Here is a 23,643-nt window from a genome sequence, read left to right as displayed (position 1 = left end):
CTATTATTTTTATAAAGTTCTTCACATTTATATTAGTTTTCTGTTTGCTTTGTTCTGCTTGTCTCTAGTCATCGTGTGTGCGGAGCAAGCCCCCTTATATATTAAATTATTAAGAGAACTCCAGAGAAATACCATACCATTGGTCATGGCTTCATGTTTATGTCATGCTACGGACTTATCGACTGATGTCTTAAAATAGAGTACGCATTAGGGTTGACAAAAAGTTGGTTTAGATAAATTTCGTTTAATAAATTTGATAGGAATTTTTCTTTGCAATTTAATTGTTTTCAATATGAACTGTAATCAGTTCATATTTTCTATTTTATACAACATTTTTAATAGAAAGTATTTAGACAAGTTTTTTTTTTTTTTTCTTCAATAACGTATTTTCTCATATTTGCAAATTTTTAATCTGAATTAGTGCGAAATTACCCCACATTGGACACACAAGAGAGTCTTAGTGACAGAGAGAGAGGTATAAAGAGTTCTTATGTGATTCTGTATATTCATTCATTGCTTTTGCGATTAGTACGCTAACTTTTATATGCTCACATGCACGACATAAAAATTGATAATAGTATCTAGAATGTGTACTATAATCATATTTATGTTGTTTGATAAATTGATTATACCCTCTACGGTAGGTGAGGTAAATAAAGCAAAAAAAAAAAAAATCAAACAAGGTCGACCATTAAATACTCGTAGTTTTAAATTTATTTCGTTCATGGGCAGACATTAGATGACATTAGATGAGTAGGCGGATAGATAGAGAGGCAGACAGACAGAAAGATGGTCAAGCTTAGTCTAATCAAAAGTGGATCTATCTCAATTCCTTCTGCGTATCACATACATCCGCAGAAACTTGATACGCTCTGTGTACCACATTTAGTGTAGAGCATAACAAACTTGGTTAGGCCTCTCCGTGCTATCGAGTAAAGCTGGAAAATAATTTCTATTTATTATTTCTTGCTTTTCATTTCATTTCATTTCATTTTAATATAATTAATTATTACCTGATTAGCTTTAAATATTATAATTTATTTTAATTTATTTTATCGTTCTTTTACTTTAATTAAATAAATAAATCATTATAAAAATTAAACGGAATAAACATGTTTCATCAACAAACTCGAATCTTGTTGACAACAATTTGTTGTTTTAATATATGTTTGGCTTCATTTCGCAAGGTGTACATACATTTGTTTAATACATATTTATAAAAAATAATTTAATATGTCTTATATTACCGTTTATTTATTTATTTTATTTTTTTCTTTTTGACAAATCACTCTATTAAAGGTTAATTTGTGTTAAAACGATTTTTTCAAGCAAATAAATTAAAAATTTTTAAGAAAAAAAAATAAAAAACAAAATTTATACATTTTTTGGTTTATCGCGGTTTAAATGTTGCTAATATGTGTAATAGAGTCTTAAAGTAAATACGCACGCATTCGCACATGTCGATACATGCCCCACACATACAAATGCAAACACATATGCAATTTCTTACACCTAAATAGCCAATAACTTTGATTTGTTTTAATATCTGGACTGAAAGCAGTCATCATAAATTTTCATAAATCTTTTTCTTTCTGTTTTTTTTTTTTTGTCATTTTATTTTGCAAAAAATATCAACAACAGCAGAAAATGTATATACACATATATATATGTATATATATATATATATATATAAAACTTTAAACGGCACATGACAAATCACAACAGACTACAACAAAACTACTGGTTTTCACATTATAAAATAGCCCATATAAATATAAATTTGTTTTTTGTGACTATACAAACACATTCACACGTATACATATATACATATATATATATATATATAGAGAGAGAGATAAACAATTCACACACACTACACTGGCCAATTATGTGGGTATTTGTCGGTCTATATAAAATTATAAAATGAAAATAAAATGAGAGAAAAAAAAAACAAAAAACAAAAAATAATAAAAAAAAATAACAAAAATAAATTCTATATTGCTAAGCTCTTGATTTGATTGTTGTTTTGTGGCTGTCAATAATTGTTTGCTTGTATGAAATGTTTATTGTGATATGTGATTGTGTGTGTGTGAGTGTATGTATGCGTTCATATGCTCGCTAATAAAATAGCCAATAAAAGGTGTTGATTATACAACTAACACGTTCTGCCAGCAACAGCCTAACTTGACCATATTAGGAAAATATAATGAAATGTAGAAATATTGTATATAATTTTGTATAATATTAATAAAATAATACAATGTAGCGTGAAATGTTCAAATTTATACAGATGTATGCTATGCTGTGTTGTTAAATTGATTTATATCCAAACTATTTCAAGTTTTTTGAGTTATAAATGCGTATCATCGGTCTTGCAATTAAAAGGCGCCTTACGAAAATCTCTTTTAACATTTACTCGCACAATCGCACAGTTGTGTTAACGGAAAGCAATACGCATCTAAGGCTTCATAGCCAGCTATTATGTTTAATCAGCACTCAACATTGATATCATATCTGTTTGTTTTGCTTTTCAAATCATGATTTACGTCTTTGTTTAGAACGATAGCTTCGGTCTTAAGCCCGTTCTGCTTACTATCGAATTTGCTATGCAAATTCAATTTTCTAAAATATAATTAGAAAAAAGAAAAAAAAATCGTATAAAGTAATTAAACTCTGATATATATGTATTCTTCAGTTAGGTTAAGATAAAACAAGTAAGACAGTTATTGCATGCAGCTGTAATCGAATCTTTCACACCATACGCGTGCTATCTTTGCCTTAAAAAAAAAAAATCTCTGAAAATCGCAAAAAAAAAAAAAAAAAATGAATTGAAATGAAAATGATATGAAAACCAAAAAATGCCTCTTCAGATTATGTAGGCGAGCCAGTCTTACATATATGGGTATTGTAGGATCACTTGCCGATACATTTTATTTTTACGGCCAAGGGAATTTTTTTATGAAACCTTCAAAGTTCCCTTCAAACATTTTGACGAAGTCGACATACCCGGATTTTTGGGTTGATGGTATAAAGATATTGGGTTGGCAGGAAAAGAAATTTCAATCTTCTAACGTTCTCAATGAAGAAAGATAGAAGGAGAGACATGGAGAGCACGATGGGATTTCTGTTTTGTTAAACCGTTATCTCACTCCACCCAGCAAGATGCGACGCACTGGCTGTCGTCGAAGTCAAATACTCTGTCACTCTGTCACACTTCTAGGTGTAGAGGGGGGTTCCTTTTGTATGAATTTCGAAATTATTTTATCCAAAAATACCTAAAGGAATTCCACGTCGTGGTAAAAGTACAATTTCCTTATTTTGGAGAGCTGACATATATTCTTCAAGCGATGAACATCTTCTTTTTCTTCTTCTTCTTTTGATCTAATAACTTCTCAAAGGTATTCTGCTTGTAAGCTTCTTGTCTTTTAAAAAGATTTGAAGAATTTTATTTTCTAGTTCCGAATTAAACTTTGCGCTTGAGGAAAATTTATCAAGTCCCCATGACAAAAAAACATGCGCACGAAAATATGAGTAAAAAGTACAAAATTAGACTTTCTTCTAAATGCATAAACTAGGTGGCCTCGTATGCAAATTTTTTGATTTACTTATAGGGACAAAATAATTGCATACATTTTCGGAAGGACTTCTTTATGCCAGTTTGAGTCTGCTTAGCTTGGTTTCTTAATGATAATAAAATACTAGCTTGAAAAGAAAGAGATTGTAATGGAATCTTCTGAAAACTATGGCAAGTCCTAGCTTCACGCTTCAGGTTTTCCAGGAATGCTTGCTATATTCTTTGTATTGTATTATCTTTTGTGAATTCTCCGTATAAACGCAGCTAATGCAGCTGCTATGTGTCTGCTTAATTGTGTGCCTCGCGTAAAAAATCAATTGTTAAAATTTTTTCCATTTTCTATAACGAAGTGAAACCTATATATATGTATATAGCTATATATATACAGATATATATATAACAAAAAGTTACATTTTTCAAATACATACATACTTAGTAGCAAAAACTGCAAATAATGTGTGTACGTCATTTCATTGCATTCATTAAAAGCATCACTGAAAACTTTCAAATTATTAGATGCGAACTTGGAAAAATATAAATTAAGATATGATCGTTTAATATGAACAATTTTCCATTATGCTCATCTTCCTAATGAAGGTATCATTAGCAGAAAACTAGGTCAATGAACGCAATTAAAGTCAATGGTATTCTTCTTCTTTATAAATATAAATCTTTCAACGATTCTTCTTCAACGGATTCGTTTAGGGTATCTTTTAAATAAATATTAAGGTAGATCTTTTAAATAACGATAAGAGAAGAAGAAAGTTATTTCAATAATTAATCGCTTATTCTGCCTAAATTCCTTTTAGCTGATTAACTGTACTTTAAGGTATAGCGAACATCGTAATGCTAGTTCTTTTGTTGTTCGTTCCAATTCTATCTTAATTATTTCGTCACTCTCTGAGCGTGTCCATGTGTCCATTTGTGTTTAGTTCCTAGCAAGAAATTTTCATATTATGACCTAGGAGGGATTAGAATATATTTGAAAATTGATATTCAAAAATTTCGATCTGATCAAAAATCGAAATTAATCCAATCGTCCTAAAGGGAAGTATAACTACGAAGGTTACAAACAATTCACTATTGAAGCTGCTTGGATTGTGTATTCGCTTTGCATTTCCAGTTTAATGATAAGGTGATGAACACTGGTTGTACCAGCGAGCCAATAAACACTGCCTTCTATCTACCAACATATTCGTCTGATTCTAATAAACATGTCAGTTAGCACGTACATCGCCGAATTATTTAAACTTATGCACCTCGGCTATATGGCTCACGCTTATTCACCAGATCGTCTTAGTAGTTACGCATTAAAATACAATGGTATTCTTTCGATGGGATTTTGATGATGATATCTTAGCAAAATCGAAGCAAAATCCTTTTAAAATATTACCTCATGCACTGAAATCATCTCTGACTGTTATTATTCCTTTTAATCTTTTCATTGATTCCAGATATTTTCTCTCTATCGTTAAATCAGATCGTATTTATCAGAAGTTATTAGCGAACCTTTCATAAATGGTAGTAAAAGCAAAAACGTTTTTTCTCCCTTTTGTGCACTACGTTACATTTAAAATGACCTAATATCTGTGCACATCAAACAACTAAATATTATTATTATTATTATTGTATGTATGTATGTTGTCTGGTATGGATTTTAGCTTCAACTTGAACTCATAAAGATAAGTTTTCTTTTTTTTTTTTTTAAATGTACGCAGTTCGTTCTTTTTACGATTATTTGTTTATGAAATGTGAATGTGTTAGTATGTAGATACCAAAAAAAAAAAGGTGTACATGTGTTTACTTTATTCTAGATTTTACTACTGCTCTTATTTCATATATTGCTTGGCGCAATTGCTCAACACAATAACGGTACAAAAAACCAACAACAAACACTACAGCAAACTAAACCACTAATAATAAATGTAATCACACGATAATAACAAATAATAACAAAAAAAAAAAAGAAAAATTTAAAAGATTCATAATCGTAGTAATTTTTTTCTTTTCTGTAATACACACATGTTTATTGTGTGTAACTTACTCTAACAACAACAACAACAACAACAACAACAACAACAACAACAATAAATATAACATCAAAGCACATGTGTTCTTTTTTTTTTTTTTTTATAAAAATATTATCTACCTTTTCAAGGTATAAAGAAAGAGAGAGTAGTGGCGGTATACGCAAATGCTACCCAACTTCTAATTTATGTTGCCTTTACATATTTTTTTTTTTTTTTTCACTAAATTGTACCCATACGGTACCTATGATTGAAGCGAGATATATGAATCAGATAGTAATGACTGCTGCATTTTATTATGGCTCTAATGCTGTAATGTACAACATGTATACCAAGACGACCATAATTACTGTGCTTTCGCAACTTTAGAAAGAAATTTTTACACTTAACCTCAAAATTAACTACAGTACTTTCGAACATGTCTTTATTAAGAGTGCAATGACAATTGAATGATTAAATTAATGTTGTTTCAAATAAAAAATATTATTTCAATTGATGTGTAGTAATGTAAGAGAGAGAGAGAGAGAGAAAGAGAAGGACGGAGTAGTAGGGTAGGTAGGTAGGTATTAAAGAATTCGTCTTAACTGCTATCTACAAATTTTCTTATTACACTATTTTCTTATTTTGTTTATCCGTAAGGTAACATAAAATTTGTCTTCTTGTTTACTAAAGTCAATATTTAACAAAACATTGTGTTTACCAACATGTTGCTAGCTACCAACCACTTACTACTACTACTGCTGCTGCTGCTATCTTTAGTTTGTTCGTAACTAAGATTGTTCCGAATATAAACAGCACTTTCTTTTTCGTTTTGTTTTTTTTGTTTTTTTGTCCGCTATTGAAAATGAATTCAAGCAGTCACTAAATGTACCATAAAATAATTTTTACTTATTTTTATTTATTTTATTTATTTACTTGAACATGTTTGCTTTCTCGTGTTCGGTACATTCCGCAGAGCAGTGTACGATGATTAATAAGACATGTTTATAAACATCCGGTAGAGTGTTTGAAATAAAAAGTTGATAAATTTTTCCACATAAACCCGGCTTTTAAAAACGAATTAAAAATATGCAAAGGCAAGCCACATACGTATTACAGTCGGCTTTAGGTCTCATCTTTCGTTAGCAAACACTTGCTTTCGTTTATTCTTTTTTAATGAAAACCAATTTCGAAACTAAATTTCGTCAAAAGTACGCGGTAGAACTTCAAATGTGACACTCTACGCAGGCATATAAGCTTTATTCTCTGACTACGTGACGCACTATTGAAGTAAATATTTTTTTTCTTTTAAGTATTAAGCGAAGGCTTGTCAGCATTATTCCTAAATCCAGTAAGTTTTGAATATTTCCGTAATTATTAAATGCTTCTGCAATATCTTGCAAATCGATGTACGACAATACAGATTATGGGTTGCAAATTTTGAATCATGTTTGACTTAAATATAATGTGTGTTAGATAAAGTCTTGAACTCTTGACAGCGATTACACCTCAAACATTATATTTCATATTTATTCCGATTGTGAATATATATATCGGTAATTCGGGCTCTATTACAATGTCCTTGCAAATGATTAACAAAGAAACATATATAAGAAACATATGCCTGGTAATAGAAACTGAAAATTGAAGATTCGAAAAGATTCCTAAAAACTACCTGTTCGTAAAGAAACAAATTTATTATGGGAACGGTTAAACGAGTGCGTACGTACACACATATTCATCATGACAGAGTTCATTGTCGAAACGAAAAGATATGAAATTTCTGAAGAAATCTCAATGGATAGATAAGTCTTACCATACCGCGGCCACACAGAGCCACACAGCTATATACATATGTTTTTAGTAATGCTAGAGAATTTTAACATTTGTTGATTTCATGTCATAAAAAAAAAAAAAGAGTAGGCACAGCTCAGAGGCTTTATTGCCTTTTTGCTCTTTGAGACTACATTGTCGTTGTGTGTGTGTGTGTGTGTATTTGAGAAATGTATTTGTTTTTTGCACAAAATACTTGTATATATAAGTATAAATGCATAAAAACACACGTACATACATATTGAGATAAAAATCACTAAAGCAATAAATAGATAAAATGCCACCTAGTAGTGGCATAGTTGCTTGCTTGTATATAAAATATCGTTCAAAAAAAAAAAAAAAAAAAAAAAACCAAAGGTATAATAAAATAAAAGATTATGAAAAAAAATAAAAAATAAAAAAAAACACCAACTCCAACAACAGCAAAAAAGTGGCTAAATTTAGGTTTTATAATGTTTTCATTTTACGGTAAATTTTCCTGTTGTTCTTCAAAATATATTTTTGCCAAAAAAAAAAAAAAAACTGAACATATGTATACCAAACTAATGATGGCCATAAATCATTAAAGGTGTATTTCCAGTGCATACAATGAATAACAGAAAACATTCCAAAGAAAGAAAAAAATTTAAACTAAATTTAATAATTTGTTAAACTCTTTAAAATAACAAAAAAAAATATATATATAAGCAGCACAAGAAAAGACAACAAACAAAACCACTCATCAATCATTAACCATGATGAGCGAGATGGCAAGATATTGTTCAAAGTTAAATACAAATGTTTATAAGCATTTGAAACAGAGTATTGCCATGGATGGTTCGTGTGGCCTACACAAAACCCATCTTTGATTATAGGTTATGAGAGAAACCCTTTAAGCATAACCGTGGCCATAGCATCATAACTACAATTATAATGTTATGCTGGTTTAAGAAAATAAAAAAAAATAAAAAACAAAACAAAAAAAAAACAAAAAGAACCGAAGGAGACCTCCATTTAAATATACCACGTTTTAAATTCGTGTTGTTGTTATTCTTGTTGTTCTTCTGTGTAGTAAACTTTTATATAAAATCCCCGAATGAAATAAAATAACTACAGGAAAAAAAAAAAGAAAAAAAGATTATTTTAATGGTACAACAATGAAATAAATTTGTTGGTTGTTGGTGGTGGTAGAGAGACTTCGAATTTTGTATATAATTCCGTTTTCTACTCTGCATTTATTTCATGCATGTGTGTGTGTGTGTGTGCATATATTTGTATGACTATGCACATAAAAAGTGGTTAAACTGGTTTCAATCACAACATGAATTTTACTGTGCATCCAATCATCAAAACAATATTGCACGCAATCTGCGCTCACTACTTTCCTCACACACACACTCACACACACACCGATCCCTCAGTCAAAATACAATCTGACACCCATATTGATTTTGAACACATTTTTTTAAAAAATTTTTTTTTAATTTCACTTTTTCTCTTTATTCTCTTTTTTTTTTTTTTTTTTTTTTTTTTTTTTTTTTTGTCCATATCACTTACTTTAGGTGAATTGCAAAATTTTGTTTTTAGACAATCGAAGTATATTTGTGCGTAGATTTCAATTTCAAAAATCATTTTAAGAATGCCTGCTTCTCCTTTTTCACACAGCATGAGAGCGCTTCACTTAAAAAAGAACAAAAAACATAAAAAAATCGTAGTTATGTTATCAAACAAAAAGAAAATTGAAAATGTTTGAAAATGTTTGTTTGGCTTTCTCAGAGTATCTAAGATGTTTAGAGTGCTCTGTGATATGTTGACATACTATGTGACTTTTTATCATAGCGATATGTTGAGTAACAAAGCTTGAATATCTTTGGCAACATTTCTATGCAAATAAAATGCTAATGCAAAGCTAATTAAAAAATAAAGCAATTTTTTTTAAAATTTTTTCTTTCCCTAAGATATTTTTTTTATATTTCAAATGTTTTGTCTTATGACTTTTTTATGTATTTATTTATTGCATTTTGTCAGCTGGTGATATATCCATTTCTCTGAACTACAGTTTAGCTTTTTATGATATGTAATGAAAGTTTTTTACTTATTACATTTCATTTTATTATAATCCGATAATCTTAAATAATTAAACTCCTTTATATCGTTTCATTGTGAAAGTTGATGCCAACATTTGTCAAAAGATAGATTTCATACTCTGAGGCTAGTTCGACACAGCTAACCGGTTAATTACTTTTTATTACAATATTTCAGCTAATTTTCTTATCGTAAAAACCTTATTCCATACATTTTACAAGATTTATTCAATAGCTTGGAGTTTACAGAAATTTCTGTCTTCTTCTGTCACTTCCTTACAGATCTTAGCTTATATTCCAAAAAACTGATCGGTGTTGTCACTGCTTTCCAAGCATCTAGAAAGTGTAGCGAGCAAATAAGATCGCATGCTATATTTCTATTTCGTACGATTTGCGTCGAGTTCAAAACTCGGGAGGTTAAATGTCAGAGCTTTTTTTTTTAATTTTAACGATCTAGAAGGCAAGGTCTTTGTGCACCGCATTCTCTTTACGGAAGAGCTATATATGTAATACTTTCTCTGTCAACACTTTTTCTTGCGGTTGTTTGCAAATTCCTGTATTTTTTTGGAATCTTTTATATTATTTTGTGTCATTGTGTTGAGCGAACAAATACTCGGATCAGGAGTTGTACCTAACGCCGTTCTGTGGAACGCTGGGTAAACATTATAAGCAAAAACTTGCAAATGATTCCCTTTTTGGTTCCTCGATGAATGTAAACCGTCAATATATATGGTAACAGTTGAAATTGTTGCTCAAATTTAACCTTACGCTAAAACCTTCAATAGTTTGACATTCATTTTATTGGACCTTTCCTGGAAAATGATTAGAACAGCACACTGTTGAATGATGTGATAATAACACATACCGACACAACTTCGATCATTTAAAAATCCTTTGTAATCTTCTACATAACGAGACATTGATGTTCACAAAGAAAAGGCACACGTGTTGAGCAACGTATTGGCTGAAAAATGCGCAATAAGAATAAGTTTTTTATGATTCACAAATTAAAAGACATTCAATAGAAATTTCAAAGGCCATAGTTCCGCACAAAGAAGTCCTCTTAAGCATTCGTAAAAATTGAATGAACAAATTCATAAAACTTTTATATATATATGGCTTTAAAGTTTTAATGCACACCAAGATATCACTTTTGTTCCAGCATGTGTAAAGTATAAGAAATCGCTTCAAAAGTTGTTCTCTAAAGTATTTGTTTGAATTAATTTAAAATTCTCAATCAGTTTAGCAAGCTAGTCGTCTAGTGATCTTTACAGTTATTATCGTTTAACCGAGGGATCTAAGATTCGTTTCATATAATATTTGCCATATAATATAAGGAAGTTATGGGATAGGTTCAAAATGAGGGTAACGAACGGACGCATGGCTTCCATATATTTTGTGGATACTATGACCAAGCTCTGATGCGACGAGAGACCACTTTTAATATAAGAACATAGCATAGCATTAATGTAGAAAATAGAGAGAAAGAGAGGAGAGAGGGAGGGACCACGTTTGATATAAATTTTGGGTAGATTTCGTATCTAACACTATAACTTGTTTTTATAGTGGATATAATGTATTGCCGTGGACAGCAGCAATTCTTTATAATGCTCGACTGGCGATAGATTTTCGGTTTACATGGCTCATAATATTGCAAAAATCCCACAGATCAAGAATAAAATTTTGCCCGATTTGCCTATAAATACCGGTAGAGCAAAACAATCAGAAACATAAATCAGGTCTAATTCGGATTTCCTATCAATTACCTTAAGAATGTTCATATTGACATACCTAGAGTTTTCATATGAAGTATTCTTACTTTTAATTAATAATCAAAATAAAAAAAAAAAAAATTAAAACAAATCCAACTTTCATTATTTTCTAATACCATTACAGATCAGATCACAAAAACCCTACTATACAGCAGATCCCGAAGTCGATTCCCTGGTATGTATTTTAATTACTATAATATATACTCAATGCTTGAGAGTGTTGCTAACATGCTAAACTAAATTGCCTTGACCTAAAAAAATTGAAAGAAAAAAATTAAAAGACATTATTTGTATAATAAAATATATATTGAATTGAATAAACAATATATATATATATATATATATATATGCAAACACAAATACATACGCGCGCAAAGTGTACATGGAGATTATGCACAATTCAACGAAACAAGAGGATAGTTAAGTTAAATTTAATAAAATTTTCTAATTTAAGTAATACAAGTTCATTGTCAGAAACAGCGGCAAGAGCGCTCTACCGCGGTCGTATAATAAAATCGCAGACTCCAACCCACATATAAATGTGTATATAAATGACATAAAAACAACAACAATAACGGTGACAGCAACAAATGTTTGTTGAATAAATTCATTAAAAAGTCGCGAATAAAAAAAAAAAAAAAAAAAACTATGCCTGAGAAACACCGTCAGAGTTACATTTGAAAACTAAAAAAAAATAAATAAATAAATAAAAATTGAGGCAAACAAATAATGATGTTAATGCTCTAACGCAAGAAACGAGAATAAATATTGCTTAAGATTTTGTAGTTTTTTATATTTTTTTTACATATCACGATATAAATGTTTTTTGTTTTTGTATCTTGCAAACATATATATATATATATTTTTTTTTTTTTGGTTGTTTAATTTATCATTAATTATTGCATATAAAACAACAGTTGTGTAGTTTGTAAGCTACTGTTATAAGCTTTAATTACTCTTTTTCTTATTACATTATATTCGACACATATATGCAAATATATGTATATATATATATAGATAGATAAACATAGCTACAGATATAGATATGAAGTATAGGTGTGCATGTGTGTAAAAATATTTTAAAATAGTCAACAAGTTAATGCTAACTCAAATTGCTAAAGTTTACAGTTTGAAATTTTGCAAAGCAAAAAAAGTGAGAAAGAAAATCAAAGACAATTTATACGCAAAGTTTTGATATTATAATAGTTTATATGACCAATTCTTAAGGCCAAGAACAAGTGCACACACACACACACACATGCATTAAATTATAGCATAACTAAGTACGTATTAAAGAAAAAGTTTAATGCATTTATAGTTAGTATAGACACAGACTGACTGACTTAGTTGGAATATTTAGTCGCGTTATACACATAAACTAATGCATATATAAATACTTGCTATCTAATATATATAAGTGTATTGATGTTTATCTATATATATATATATCTATATATTTATATATATATATCTACATATATATATATATATATATATATATTTGTATATATGTATACGCTTGCGTATAACAAGTACTTTAATGTCATAAATCATTTTGTCGTCGTAAAACATGATGCATGCATGTTACTGCTGTTGCTGCTGGAACTGGTAAAATACAGTTTCATGTGTCTGTGTCTGGGCAGTTATGGTTTCTTATTCATTGTTTTTTGCGTTAGGGCTTCTTTGGTCTGCATTTTTTTTTTTTTTTTTTTTTTATTTTTTTTTTTTTTTTTTATTGTTATTGCTGTTGTTGTTGTTTTTGCTGCTGTTGCTGTTGTTGTTCAAGTTATTTGCTACGTATACTCATTTATAACCATCTCTCCGTACATAAAAATTATTTTTATTTTTGTTGTTGTTTTATTGCTTACACATTTTTGCCATAAAAATTGCGCCTTGAGTATGTCGAAGAGTATTTTGTAAACAAATTTTATGTTTAACGACACTTACTAAATAGTATTGTCAGTCTGTCTGTCTGTCTGTCTGCCTGAGTTGGGGTTGTGTTCTTTGGTTTAGTGGTGATGATGATGATCATCACAATGATGATGACGATGATGGCGGTGGTGGTGGTGGTGGTGGTGGTTATGTACGCACCGTATACACTGTGTAAGTGCCATTTTAACGATTTTTATTAGTTTAGTGGGTTTGAAGCTTCCATAAGCAATATTCATATACGCATATAACTTTATGTATGTTAAGTACATAAAAAGAGAAGCATGAATCTTTATGTGTTCATATGGTTGAGGTTTTTGAGGTAAAATCATAAAAATGTCACAGATGCAAACATTTTGCAAAATTAATGTATAATATATAAAAATCCATAAATATTATATATGAAAATCATTTTTGCAAGAAGTGATATGTTCATTAAGAATTACATTTTTATTATTTCGTATTTTTATATAAACGAATAAATAATGAATGAAAATTGCATTGATATGTTTTCAAATTCAAGTTAAAAATTTCTTCTGGGATAACTAACACCACCGTAACTTTTCAAAAAAAGTAGATGCTTTAACTTCTCTAGAACATTCGGGCAAACATTTTTCTTTGAAATTTCGGCTTTGGTCGCAGAGCTCGTTTAATTAAAGACGGAAATGAGTCCGAATTTATATTTTTTTACGTAGAGTTTTTCTGAAATCATTTTTTTTTTTTTTTGCCCTAGTTCTCTGGAAGATATTCTCCTCAAATGTTATTATTCTATTAACTTTCCTTTTATTTCAAAAAATTCTCAGAAATCTTTGGTCCACTACAGTGATGATACTTTTGGAAGCTATTAGACGTACAGACGGATAGATACAAAATAAACAATGTACTTACTTGCTCAAAAAGCGCAGCGAGCAGTTTTGTTTTACAAGAAGCTAAGAAATTAAGTTTAGGAAAAGAAAATGGATTGACAGGGAGAAGCAACTTTTAAGACCAACTACTAACCCTGTCTTGGTGACTTTTTCAATTTTTTACATTTACTGCTTGCAAGCTTATTACGCACTTTCTATAGCCAATGGGGCAAGTTGCCTTAATTTTGTCATTCCATTTATAGTTTATAAAAATATATATCAGTGACACGTCAAAGTGCGAACATTTTTAATTAGATCGACTCCCTTCATTCATTTATTTGTGTATCCTCTACTACAATTTTCCATATTAATATGCGAGGCTTGAAAACTAAGCAGATCTGCCCTTGATGAACTTTAGAAATGTGCCAGATGAGTCGCTTTCATAAACAACTACAAGAAGACATGAATCGGCGTAGGTATATCTAACATAATCAAATGAAATAATTGTCAACCATTTTCTGTACATGGTACCATCAATTAAATTAATAAAATCTGTTTTGTTATGATATTAATAAAGGTCAAGGTGATTTTACTTAATAAGGAAAATTTGAAAAACTTTTACAACAAACATTTTTTCTCACAAAAAAAAATACATTTCTTTTATTTACAGATGGTGCAAGCAATACAAGTACTTCGGTTTCACCTCTTAGAGTTAGAAAAAGTAAGTAAAAAAAAAATTAAAATTTTTATTATTATGCATTAATTATATAGGATCTATTTAAAGAAAAATGCCTCAAGAAAAAATATATATTTCTTTCTTTAGTATACTAACAATTAATTTCTTTTCCCCCAAAAAGTACTTAACTTAATTCTCCGCATATCATTATCAAGTCGACCGTCACCTTATTTATGAATTAAAGAGAATGAATTTCCATTAAGATTGTTCACTGAAAATTTTCACGCTCAGTAAGTAAATTTTTATTTTTTTTTTTATTTTTCTTCAATTAGAATAGAGCAACAAAGTACACAATATAATATAATATAATGTAATATAAAATGAAGAGAGAAATAAGAAAATTAATTAAACAGAAATGTTAAGCAAACCATGACTATACTATATCACTAAGTGAAATGAAGACCTTTTGCATCAAAAAAAAAAAAAATATGTATATTTCCTTAACTTTGTATCAAATACAAGAACTAATTTGTTTAAATAACTAATTATGTAAATTTCAACATTGTAAGAAATTAGCTATTAACTCTCGAGGAACACAATAGAATTAAAAGTTTTTCGTTTTATTTATTTTTTTTTTTTTATGTAGGAGTTACCATCCATATATGTAACATAAAGTATATTCCAAACAACTTAGTTTCTTCAATTTGACTTTATTTAAAATGAGTTAGCAATTTCGAATGCGTATTACTCATGAAATCAGTAGAAAAGTCAAGTAAGAGTCTATAACTTTATATTTAAATTAAACTTGTACTCGGACTGAGTCATATTTACTATATAGTCAGAAAAAGGTGTACTTATGACAGATTGTTATGCCCGTTTTTAAAGATGGAAAATAAATATTCGCTGAATTTATTCTTCACGTGTAAGAATGAAAGAAAAGAAGTCACTCTCGACAACTCTTAAGGAGAACAGCAGCTTTATATAACAGATGTCTTATCAATTAGGCTCTTCAGTTGCTTAATAGCCAGCCGGTTATTTGCATCGACAGCTTGAAGCTCGCTCTATTTGCCATAATGACAAATGATTCAGCATTCACGTTGCTATTTGCAATTACTGTTAAGATCTCTTAAAAGAAAATGTTGCTATAGCGATTCTGATGAGCTTTTCTATAATCCTTTGACGACGTTATTACAATCTTTGCAATTTCCGAAAAAATGTGCGCTTACTTGCTTTCGAAGTGCTTCGCAGACGAATCAGTTTCGCCTTCTCTTCAAAATCCTATCCATTCGGCTCGTACTCATTTTCGTCGGTTGATATGCTTCAATATCAAGTCAAGCGCGATAAAACGACATTGTGAAGAGTATTCAAAAAGTCGGTGACTCTTCAATACGGGGTTTTGTTTTTTTACCCAAAAACTTTCGTGGTACAGGGCGAAAGTAAGCAATGCACACAAGGGCTTGAGACAGATCCATTTTTTATTATACCGATCGAAACTTGTCTGTCCGTTTGCTTGTCTCGTTTTCTTGTGTTCAATTTACAGGCCATAGTGTTTGAGATATTTCGCTGACGTGTTTTGGCCCAAGGACAAGCACTATTAAAAATGTTTAGGACCGGCCCCTTCCCATGTTTAACTTATTTTGAAAAGTGGTTTTATGAGTAACCGTATAGGGCAGTGTAGGATATTTAAGTGCAGGCCGTGACACACTAGCGTGGTTTTACTTGTTCATCCTTAAGTAAGCGACCCAACACGACCTGTTCGAAGGAAAGTGTCATTCACGATGCCGTAATTTGCATTAAGATCTTCTAAACGCCTTTATTCGCAAAATAGCCGTTTTGAAGCAGTCTTTATACTCAACTCTCATCAATTAATTTTATTCTAATACTATTTGGATGGCTAAGAAGTAATTTTCAACTTGAATGGAACACTCAGAATAATCGTCCCTTCCAATAATCGTTTCGTTGAATGCATAATATAATCTTCAAACAGAAAATGGAGCTTTTTTAGTAGAGGAGGAATGTGAATCTGATTAGCTTATCAATCAATAGACATTATATACATTTTAGAATAGCAGATATTCGAAGAGTTCAATGATTGTGACTCAGGCTAGAGGCGACAATTCGCTCAGTGTAAAAGCCATCTATTTTAAATTTATCGTTGAGAGGATATCCAAAATTAAAATTAGTAGATTTCAATTTTTTTTTTTTTTTTTTTTTGCCGGCTATGCATAGTTGTTTTTGCTCTCTTGCTGCTATATAAGATTTGCATGAGATTAGTTTACCACACAACATATCAGTACACGCAACAAACAAACCAAACACTTACAAGCGTATCCGTACATGATTTCGTGTAAATGGTGCAAAGATCTTTCAATACGAGCCATTTATAGACTTGATTACAAGAACAACAACTATTAAGAAATCTATTTTTGCTACATAAAACGAATCTCGCATACTCAGCGATTATAAATTGATTTATGAAAAGCGGAGACAAAAGTTGGACAATTTCGAAGCTATTTATTTAGAAACCTCTAGTAATTATATACACGGAATTTCGATGGATGTCTCCTAAGTGATAAAATGAAATTTGTAAAATTTCGGTTTGTAAAAGATTCTTTCAATTACTGACTTGTGGCCGCTGGTAAGCCAGGCTCAAGAACTTTAGGACTTTTCATACTTTATTTGTGGACTTTCACCCAATCGTAACCGTATGGTTGAATAGGTTAAACAACGAAAGGACGGACGTGACCGACCTGACCAAAATTCTAAGCCGATCACGATTATTTAATTTAAAAAAGAATGTTTTGTGAAGCGTATTTCAGGGTATTATAAACATTATGCCACTAGGAAAGACTGTAAGACAGAGTGACAGACATGGCTGAACTTACTAAAATCCTAGGCCGATGAAGATTATGTAATTTAAATAACTACATTCTCATATAGAAGTGAATATACAAAGAATTGCAAAGGAGACGTAAGAGCCTTTCAGTATTCGTTGAATGCAATATTGCATCGGGGCAGCGCAATAATTGTTGCTTTTATATGATAGAAAAGCCGGTAACGATCAGAAATAGTATGCATGAACTCTATGCGGTTCTATGGAATTCTATTTTATCAATTAAACAAAGAAGAAGAAATAGAAAAAAAAAATTAATTCTAACCTTTAAAAGGAGAAAAGCATCCGTCATACCACCCAATAGCAGTACGCGTAATAAAGATAAATAATAAGAAAAAAAAAAAAGAAATATGCAAGAAAATATAAAAACCAGAACAATAACAACAAACAAACAAATTACGAAAATATAAAAAAAAAAAAATTAACATACATAAATTTCACAGAAAAGCACGTTGTCTCCTGCGTTACTTTGTTGGTGGGACAGACACTTACAGACAGAGAGGAAAAGAGCGAAAAACGGACAGACGGACATTCAGACATTTACTCAGACATTTTTATACATTTATACGTGCATTTTGCTCGCTTAACATGTCAAATTCAACACTTGACAAATTAATCAAAAATTATCATTAACAATGCATCAACACAAACGCACACACACACACATACACACATACGCGCATATACATACAGACACACTGAAAAGCAATGATGACGAAGATGACGATGACGATGGCGATGATGATGTTGACTACCGCTATAACAACTCTCCAATGGTTCAGCGGATAAAACGCCGAACAAATAATAACATATACCGGCCCTACGTGAATGTGGTGCAGACTGTATTCATCTACACATGGACATGGTATTGTGCATATGCAATAACATGCATATCTACACAAAGCAGAACAGCAGCATCATCATCATCATCATCATCATCATCATTATCATTATGATGATCATCCCGTCATCAATAAAGCAACAACACTGAGTGTGATATACACATATACTGCACTTTAGAGTGCAATCGACAAATGCACTCTTATACGTACAAATACAAATATGCACGCAGTCGTAATATATACATATATAAACCAAATAAAAAACGAAAACATTCATATTAAACATAACAATTTATAAAACGTATAACAACTCATATCTGAAAGCGCATACGTACACATATACATACACATACACAACACATACACATATATGTATATACAACATTAAGATTCGTATGGTCATGTAGGTCTGCCTGTCGTTTTTGTTTGTCTGCCTGCCTGCCTATCTATCTGTACTCGATAAGTGTGGATATTGTTTACTAAAATTGTGTAAAGAGAACGTCTTTAAATGGACTTTGGTCTGTTATTTAAGACTCTTATGGAAAAGGAAGAAAAATGCAAAAAACATGAAAATACAAATAATTATTATAATTGTTAATAATCATTATGGAAATATTTATGGATGGATATATCTACCTATGCATGTATTTATTGTACAAAAATACTTATGGGTGTTATTGTAATCGATATGCAATGCATAATAGTCTGATTTTTACAGTAAATATCGGCAAAAAAAAAAAAAAAAAAAAAAAAAAAACAGCATATTAACCTTAACCATTACAATGGTAAGATTTATTTAGAATGAGCCACAACATAGCATGCATACATTCTAAAATAATGCAATGATAAAATCTACTTTGCTTAGCCATACTTCTCTTCATTAGTTTGTCGTCTACTATTGAACCTCTTAAAAGCGAAATTGAACTTCATTACATATATTCTTAGTGTAGTTTTGCGTAAATGTTTAATAAAACGCTTGAAAATGGTCTTGATTCTGGATAGTTAAGATGCTGTTATCGTTGCCTGACAACTGGCAGCGGCTTCAACAATACCAATATTATATAAAATCATTATGAAAGGATTGAACAAAGGAAGACAAGTAATAGCTCAATAGTAAGTGAAAAAACTGCTGATGGTTGTATACGGCTTTTGCTGCTATTAATTTCAAACGGGGAAAAAACTAATTCTCTTCTCATCTCTTATGTCAGATCAGCACCCGCATGTCAAGTAAACAGAGGCCTTTGAGAATATGACTGGTTCGCAGCAATGGTCCTCTCTTCTCTCTCAGTTTCATATATTGATTTTCCTCTTATAGCGACCATGTTCGATAGAAAATTGAAGACTAAGCTTTCTGTGGCAAATTGCAAAGTTTCTATGCCGTTTCTATGTGTTCTGATTTTGAAGTAGTCTTCCTTTTCATTGGCCCTCCGCCAAGTAGTTTTCAGTTCTTCCTATCACATATGAAGCACAAAATTGTGTGAAAGTAAAGTTTGTATCTTGATGCAGACGTTTGATGCGTTCAGGTCCTACCTTTGGCGAGCTATAAACGTGCTTTAGCAATCAGATAAAGTAATCGGAAGAGAAATACTAGAATTTCCTTAAGCCCAGCGCTTTTTTGTGTTATATAATTATTCCGCTTCTTCCAAATAATATAAGATTTGAATATTTGTATGGTTGAGATGTTATTACTGACATCTCCGCAGTATTTTTAGAATTTCATTCGCTTCGATCGCTCCTTTTAATGCGTGTAAAGATTTTTCCCCTTTTTGTGAACTGGTCAATGGGAAGCTTTTACCTACTGGTAAAAGTACCCATTCGCAACCGTAAGAACACGAAAAAATCTGTTTCCCAATTATAGATAATTACGATGGGATCTTGCAGTTATTTGGAAAACCTTTTTATTATTTCAGAATTAAGCAAATGGTGCATTGCCCTTATCACTCTAACGGTCTGACCATATCTTGGCTACTTAAGAGTAAATTTCAATTACCTCTGAGATTAGCTTATGAACAATTTTGTTATTTATCGTTGAGAATATAAAATGAATCTTTTTCAAATAATCGCTAATCGCGAAACTAGTTTGAACTCAATTTATTCGTATTTTCTTTTGATAATTTTATAAACATAACGCGATAACAGGTTAAGTTATTTCACATTTCTAAGATAAAAGTTTAAGCAAACAGGCCTTAATTTATTCATGTTATCTTTGCAATATAATGCTTTTATTAAAGTTCAATATACATCAATATAGTCAATCAGCGACAAATTTTCAGTTATCTTGTCTTGATATTTATCCCGTATCCGTGGACCAAAGAAATGAAGAAGCAGCAAGCAAATGTAGAAAAATGTAGTGAAAGAAAATAAAAATAAAACGTTGAGATGTGAACGTTTATTATTGCGTTGTGCGATGCGATGCGATGCGATGCGATGCGATGCGATGCGATTGCTCGGTCAGGTTGACATAAAAAGGCCAAAAGGAAATTTCGAAAAACCAGTCTTGAAGTAAATCAGTTAATGTATTCTTCTGGCTTATGGTTTCCTTTTTTTGACCAAAAGTCAGGCTTAGAGTTTTTTTTATTTTTTTATTTATTTATTTATTTTTTTTGTTTTTTCCTCTGATTTCATCTGTTTTCATCTGCATTGTCTTAAACACAGGCATAATACGTACGCAGAGACATATAAACCAAGTGGTGACTGTTTTTTTTTTTTTTTCGCCGTTAAGCCGGGCCAACAAGCAGTCAGCGAGAGGCATATGTTTATCTTTTTTATTTTTGTTTCTTTACTGTTTTTGGTGACAATAACATTGACCGCAAAACTTAAAACTCTGGCTAACAACAGGCTGACTAGCTGCCAGCCTGCCTGCCTGCCTGCCTGCCTGCCTGGAATGACTGACTTAACTATACTTACTGACTGACTGGTCAACAAGTATACATTAAACCAGTTTGTCAAGTTTACCGAACGGAAAATACACAGATGAAAAAAATAAATAAATAAAGTTTGTATATAAAAAATTTTAGCAGTGACACAAAATTGTTCACCAGAAAAAAATGCAATTTTATATTGAAGTCGGTGTTTATTTTCTTTTTTTATTTTTTTATTTTTTTTTTATTTTTGTTTTTTTCTAAATGAAAATAAAAAAGAGATTCAAAATTTGCATATTGTTGTTGCATAAACAACAACAACAACAACAACAACATACGCTTGATAATGATAATGACGGTGAGAATAATAATGATGATGATGAGAATGATGAGTAGCGACATAGCCATCATCGTGATCAAACACACATTTAGCTTGGACTCACTATCACTAAAAGCTTAATTTTATTCACTGCTCTTGTTATCTGTTTTTATCAAATGTGGAGCAGTGATCTTGTTGTTCTTGTTGCACTTAATATGACCGTAATGAACAGTATTCTAAAATACTATCTTAAAAATGCATAAAATACAACTCTGCTTTAAATAAAATTTAAAAATAACAAAAAAGTAACAACAATAACAATAACTATAAGAACGAAAGAAAAAACGCATTTTGTTGATATTCAATGCTTTTAAACAACGCAGGCGAACATGTGTGTAAGCTTAGCTGATGGTTCGCATGTGGTTCTATGTGCCTACACTCATACATATATACGCGATATACATATCAACATTGTTTTATATACCATTCATTTTCATATATATATATATGTATGCATATGTATAAGGAGCAATGTGTACATGTGTGGAGTAAAGAAGAGTTAGCCATGGTTGCCATTGTGATGCCTTAGGCCAATATGCATATCGGGTCTGATGCATATTTATGCCAATTTTTACATTACAGTCAGCCGTCCAAAAACCGGCCGGCTTTATGGCTACAAATACGTACAGACATGCGCATACATGTACATGTGTATGTTGTTTGCATGCATATATATTTATGTATGTGGGTATATAAAAACAAAAAAGGGTTTTACTATAAAGATCTCTTGTTCTCTTTTTCCGTTTTTATATATATATATATATATATATATATATATTTTTTTTTTTTTTTTTCTTTTTCATTTATTTATTTTTAAGTTTTTTCTTCACAAATATGCACATTTAAGTTGCGCCATTTTTTACGCTGCCTCACATACCACATTATACGCAAAAACTCATTTGCATGTCTATCATGTTTTGATGGGTTTTGTAAACTCAACACAGCACCACGTAAAGCTACAACAACAACAACAAGAACAACAGCATATATAACTATACCGCATGATAATGTGCAGTTGAGAGTTCTTTTTTTTTTTTTGTTTTTTTTTTTTTTTTTTTTTTAAATAATCTCTTTCTTACTTTAAATAACAATTTCTTCTTTTTTTTTTCTGAGGCATTTTTCTTGGCATATTTAATTTTAAGCAGTATTTCTCTAATCGCCACTGAAATCAGAAGAACGTAAACAAGAGTATCGTTACTATTGAGAATAGTTATTAATCTTATATTTTAAACTTGTGTGTAACTACAACAAACACTGCGTAAACATTCGTAACATTTATTATCGCCAGTCGAGAAGCTACTAAAGTTAGGAGATATGATAGCCTGTGACGCCAAAAGCCACGAAAAGGCGCTTCATGTAAAATCATTTAGTTTTAGCTTTTGTGTAAGCGGGAAGCTCACTAGGGAAAACAACTGAGGCACTTGAGCCATGAGCGGAGAATCTTGTCAATTTTCTCATTTTTTATAGCAAAATTTTGGAATTAGTTGAAAAAACCTATATAAAATTATCAAACAATGCACCCTCACTAGGTTAGAAGCCTTTTCGTCTCTCAATATTGTTAGGGAATTAACTGCTTGTGCACACGAATGGGGCAGTGTCGGTAAAGGCGGACAGAATATTGAGCAAAATATCAAATTTTACTAAAATTCAATGAAATTCGTTGTTGCTGAGCTCCAAAGCGACAAGGACTTATTTTCCTGTTTATAGTTTTCTAGATCAAAACGAGGACTACGTCCATTTTCCCAAACCATCTCCGAATCCATTTAATTAACAAGTTCTATACCAAGTCGAGTCCACTAAGAATGGGATCGTTGTCCTAAATTTATATAACAACAACAACAAGTAAGAGCATTATAGTGAATTTCACTTATTCCATGTAACGACTTATTACAAGAAAGCCTTCTATGAGAAGCGGTCAAAAAAGGGGTCCAATAGCGCTCGTCCCTGTGGCAAAACACGTGCGTTTACCA

General features: G+C 30.8%; 1 protein-coding gene across 4 annotated transcripts in view; it reads left to right on the top strand.

Moving 5' to 3' along the window:
* Nucleotides 1–23,643, top strand: part of LOC119634798 (homeobox protein homothorax) — a 289,120-nt gene that overhangs the window by 47,965 nt on the left and 217,512 nt on the right. For all 4 annotated transcript variants that reach the window (XM_038029184.1, XM_038029183.1, XM_038029182.1 and 1 more), the window contains exons 4-5: nt 11,373–11,423; nt 14,693–14,743. In XM_038029184.1, coding sequence (XP_037885112.1) covers nt 11,373–11,423; nt 14,693–14,743 — 102 coding nt within the window. The remainder of the gene's footprint in view (nt 1–11,372; nt 11,424–14,692; nt 14,744–23,643) is intronic.

Source organism: Glossina fuscipes, unplaced genomic scaffold (assembly GCF_014805625.2).
Source record: "Glossina fuscipes isolate IAEA_lab_2018 unplaced genomic scaffold, Yale_Gfus_2 3, whole genome shotgun sequence".
Taxonomy (NCBI): Eukaryota; Metazoa; Arthropoda; class Insecta; order Diptera; family Glossinidae; genus Glossina; species Glossina fuscipes.
This window is presented reverse-complemented; position numbering and strand designations above follow the sequence as displayed.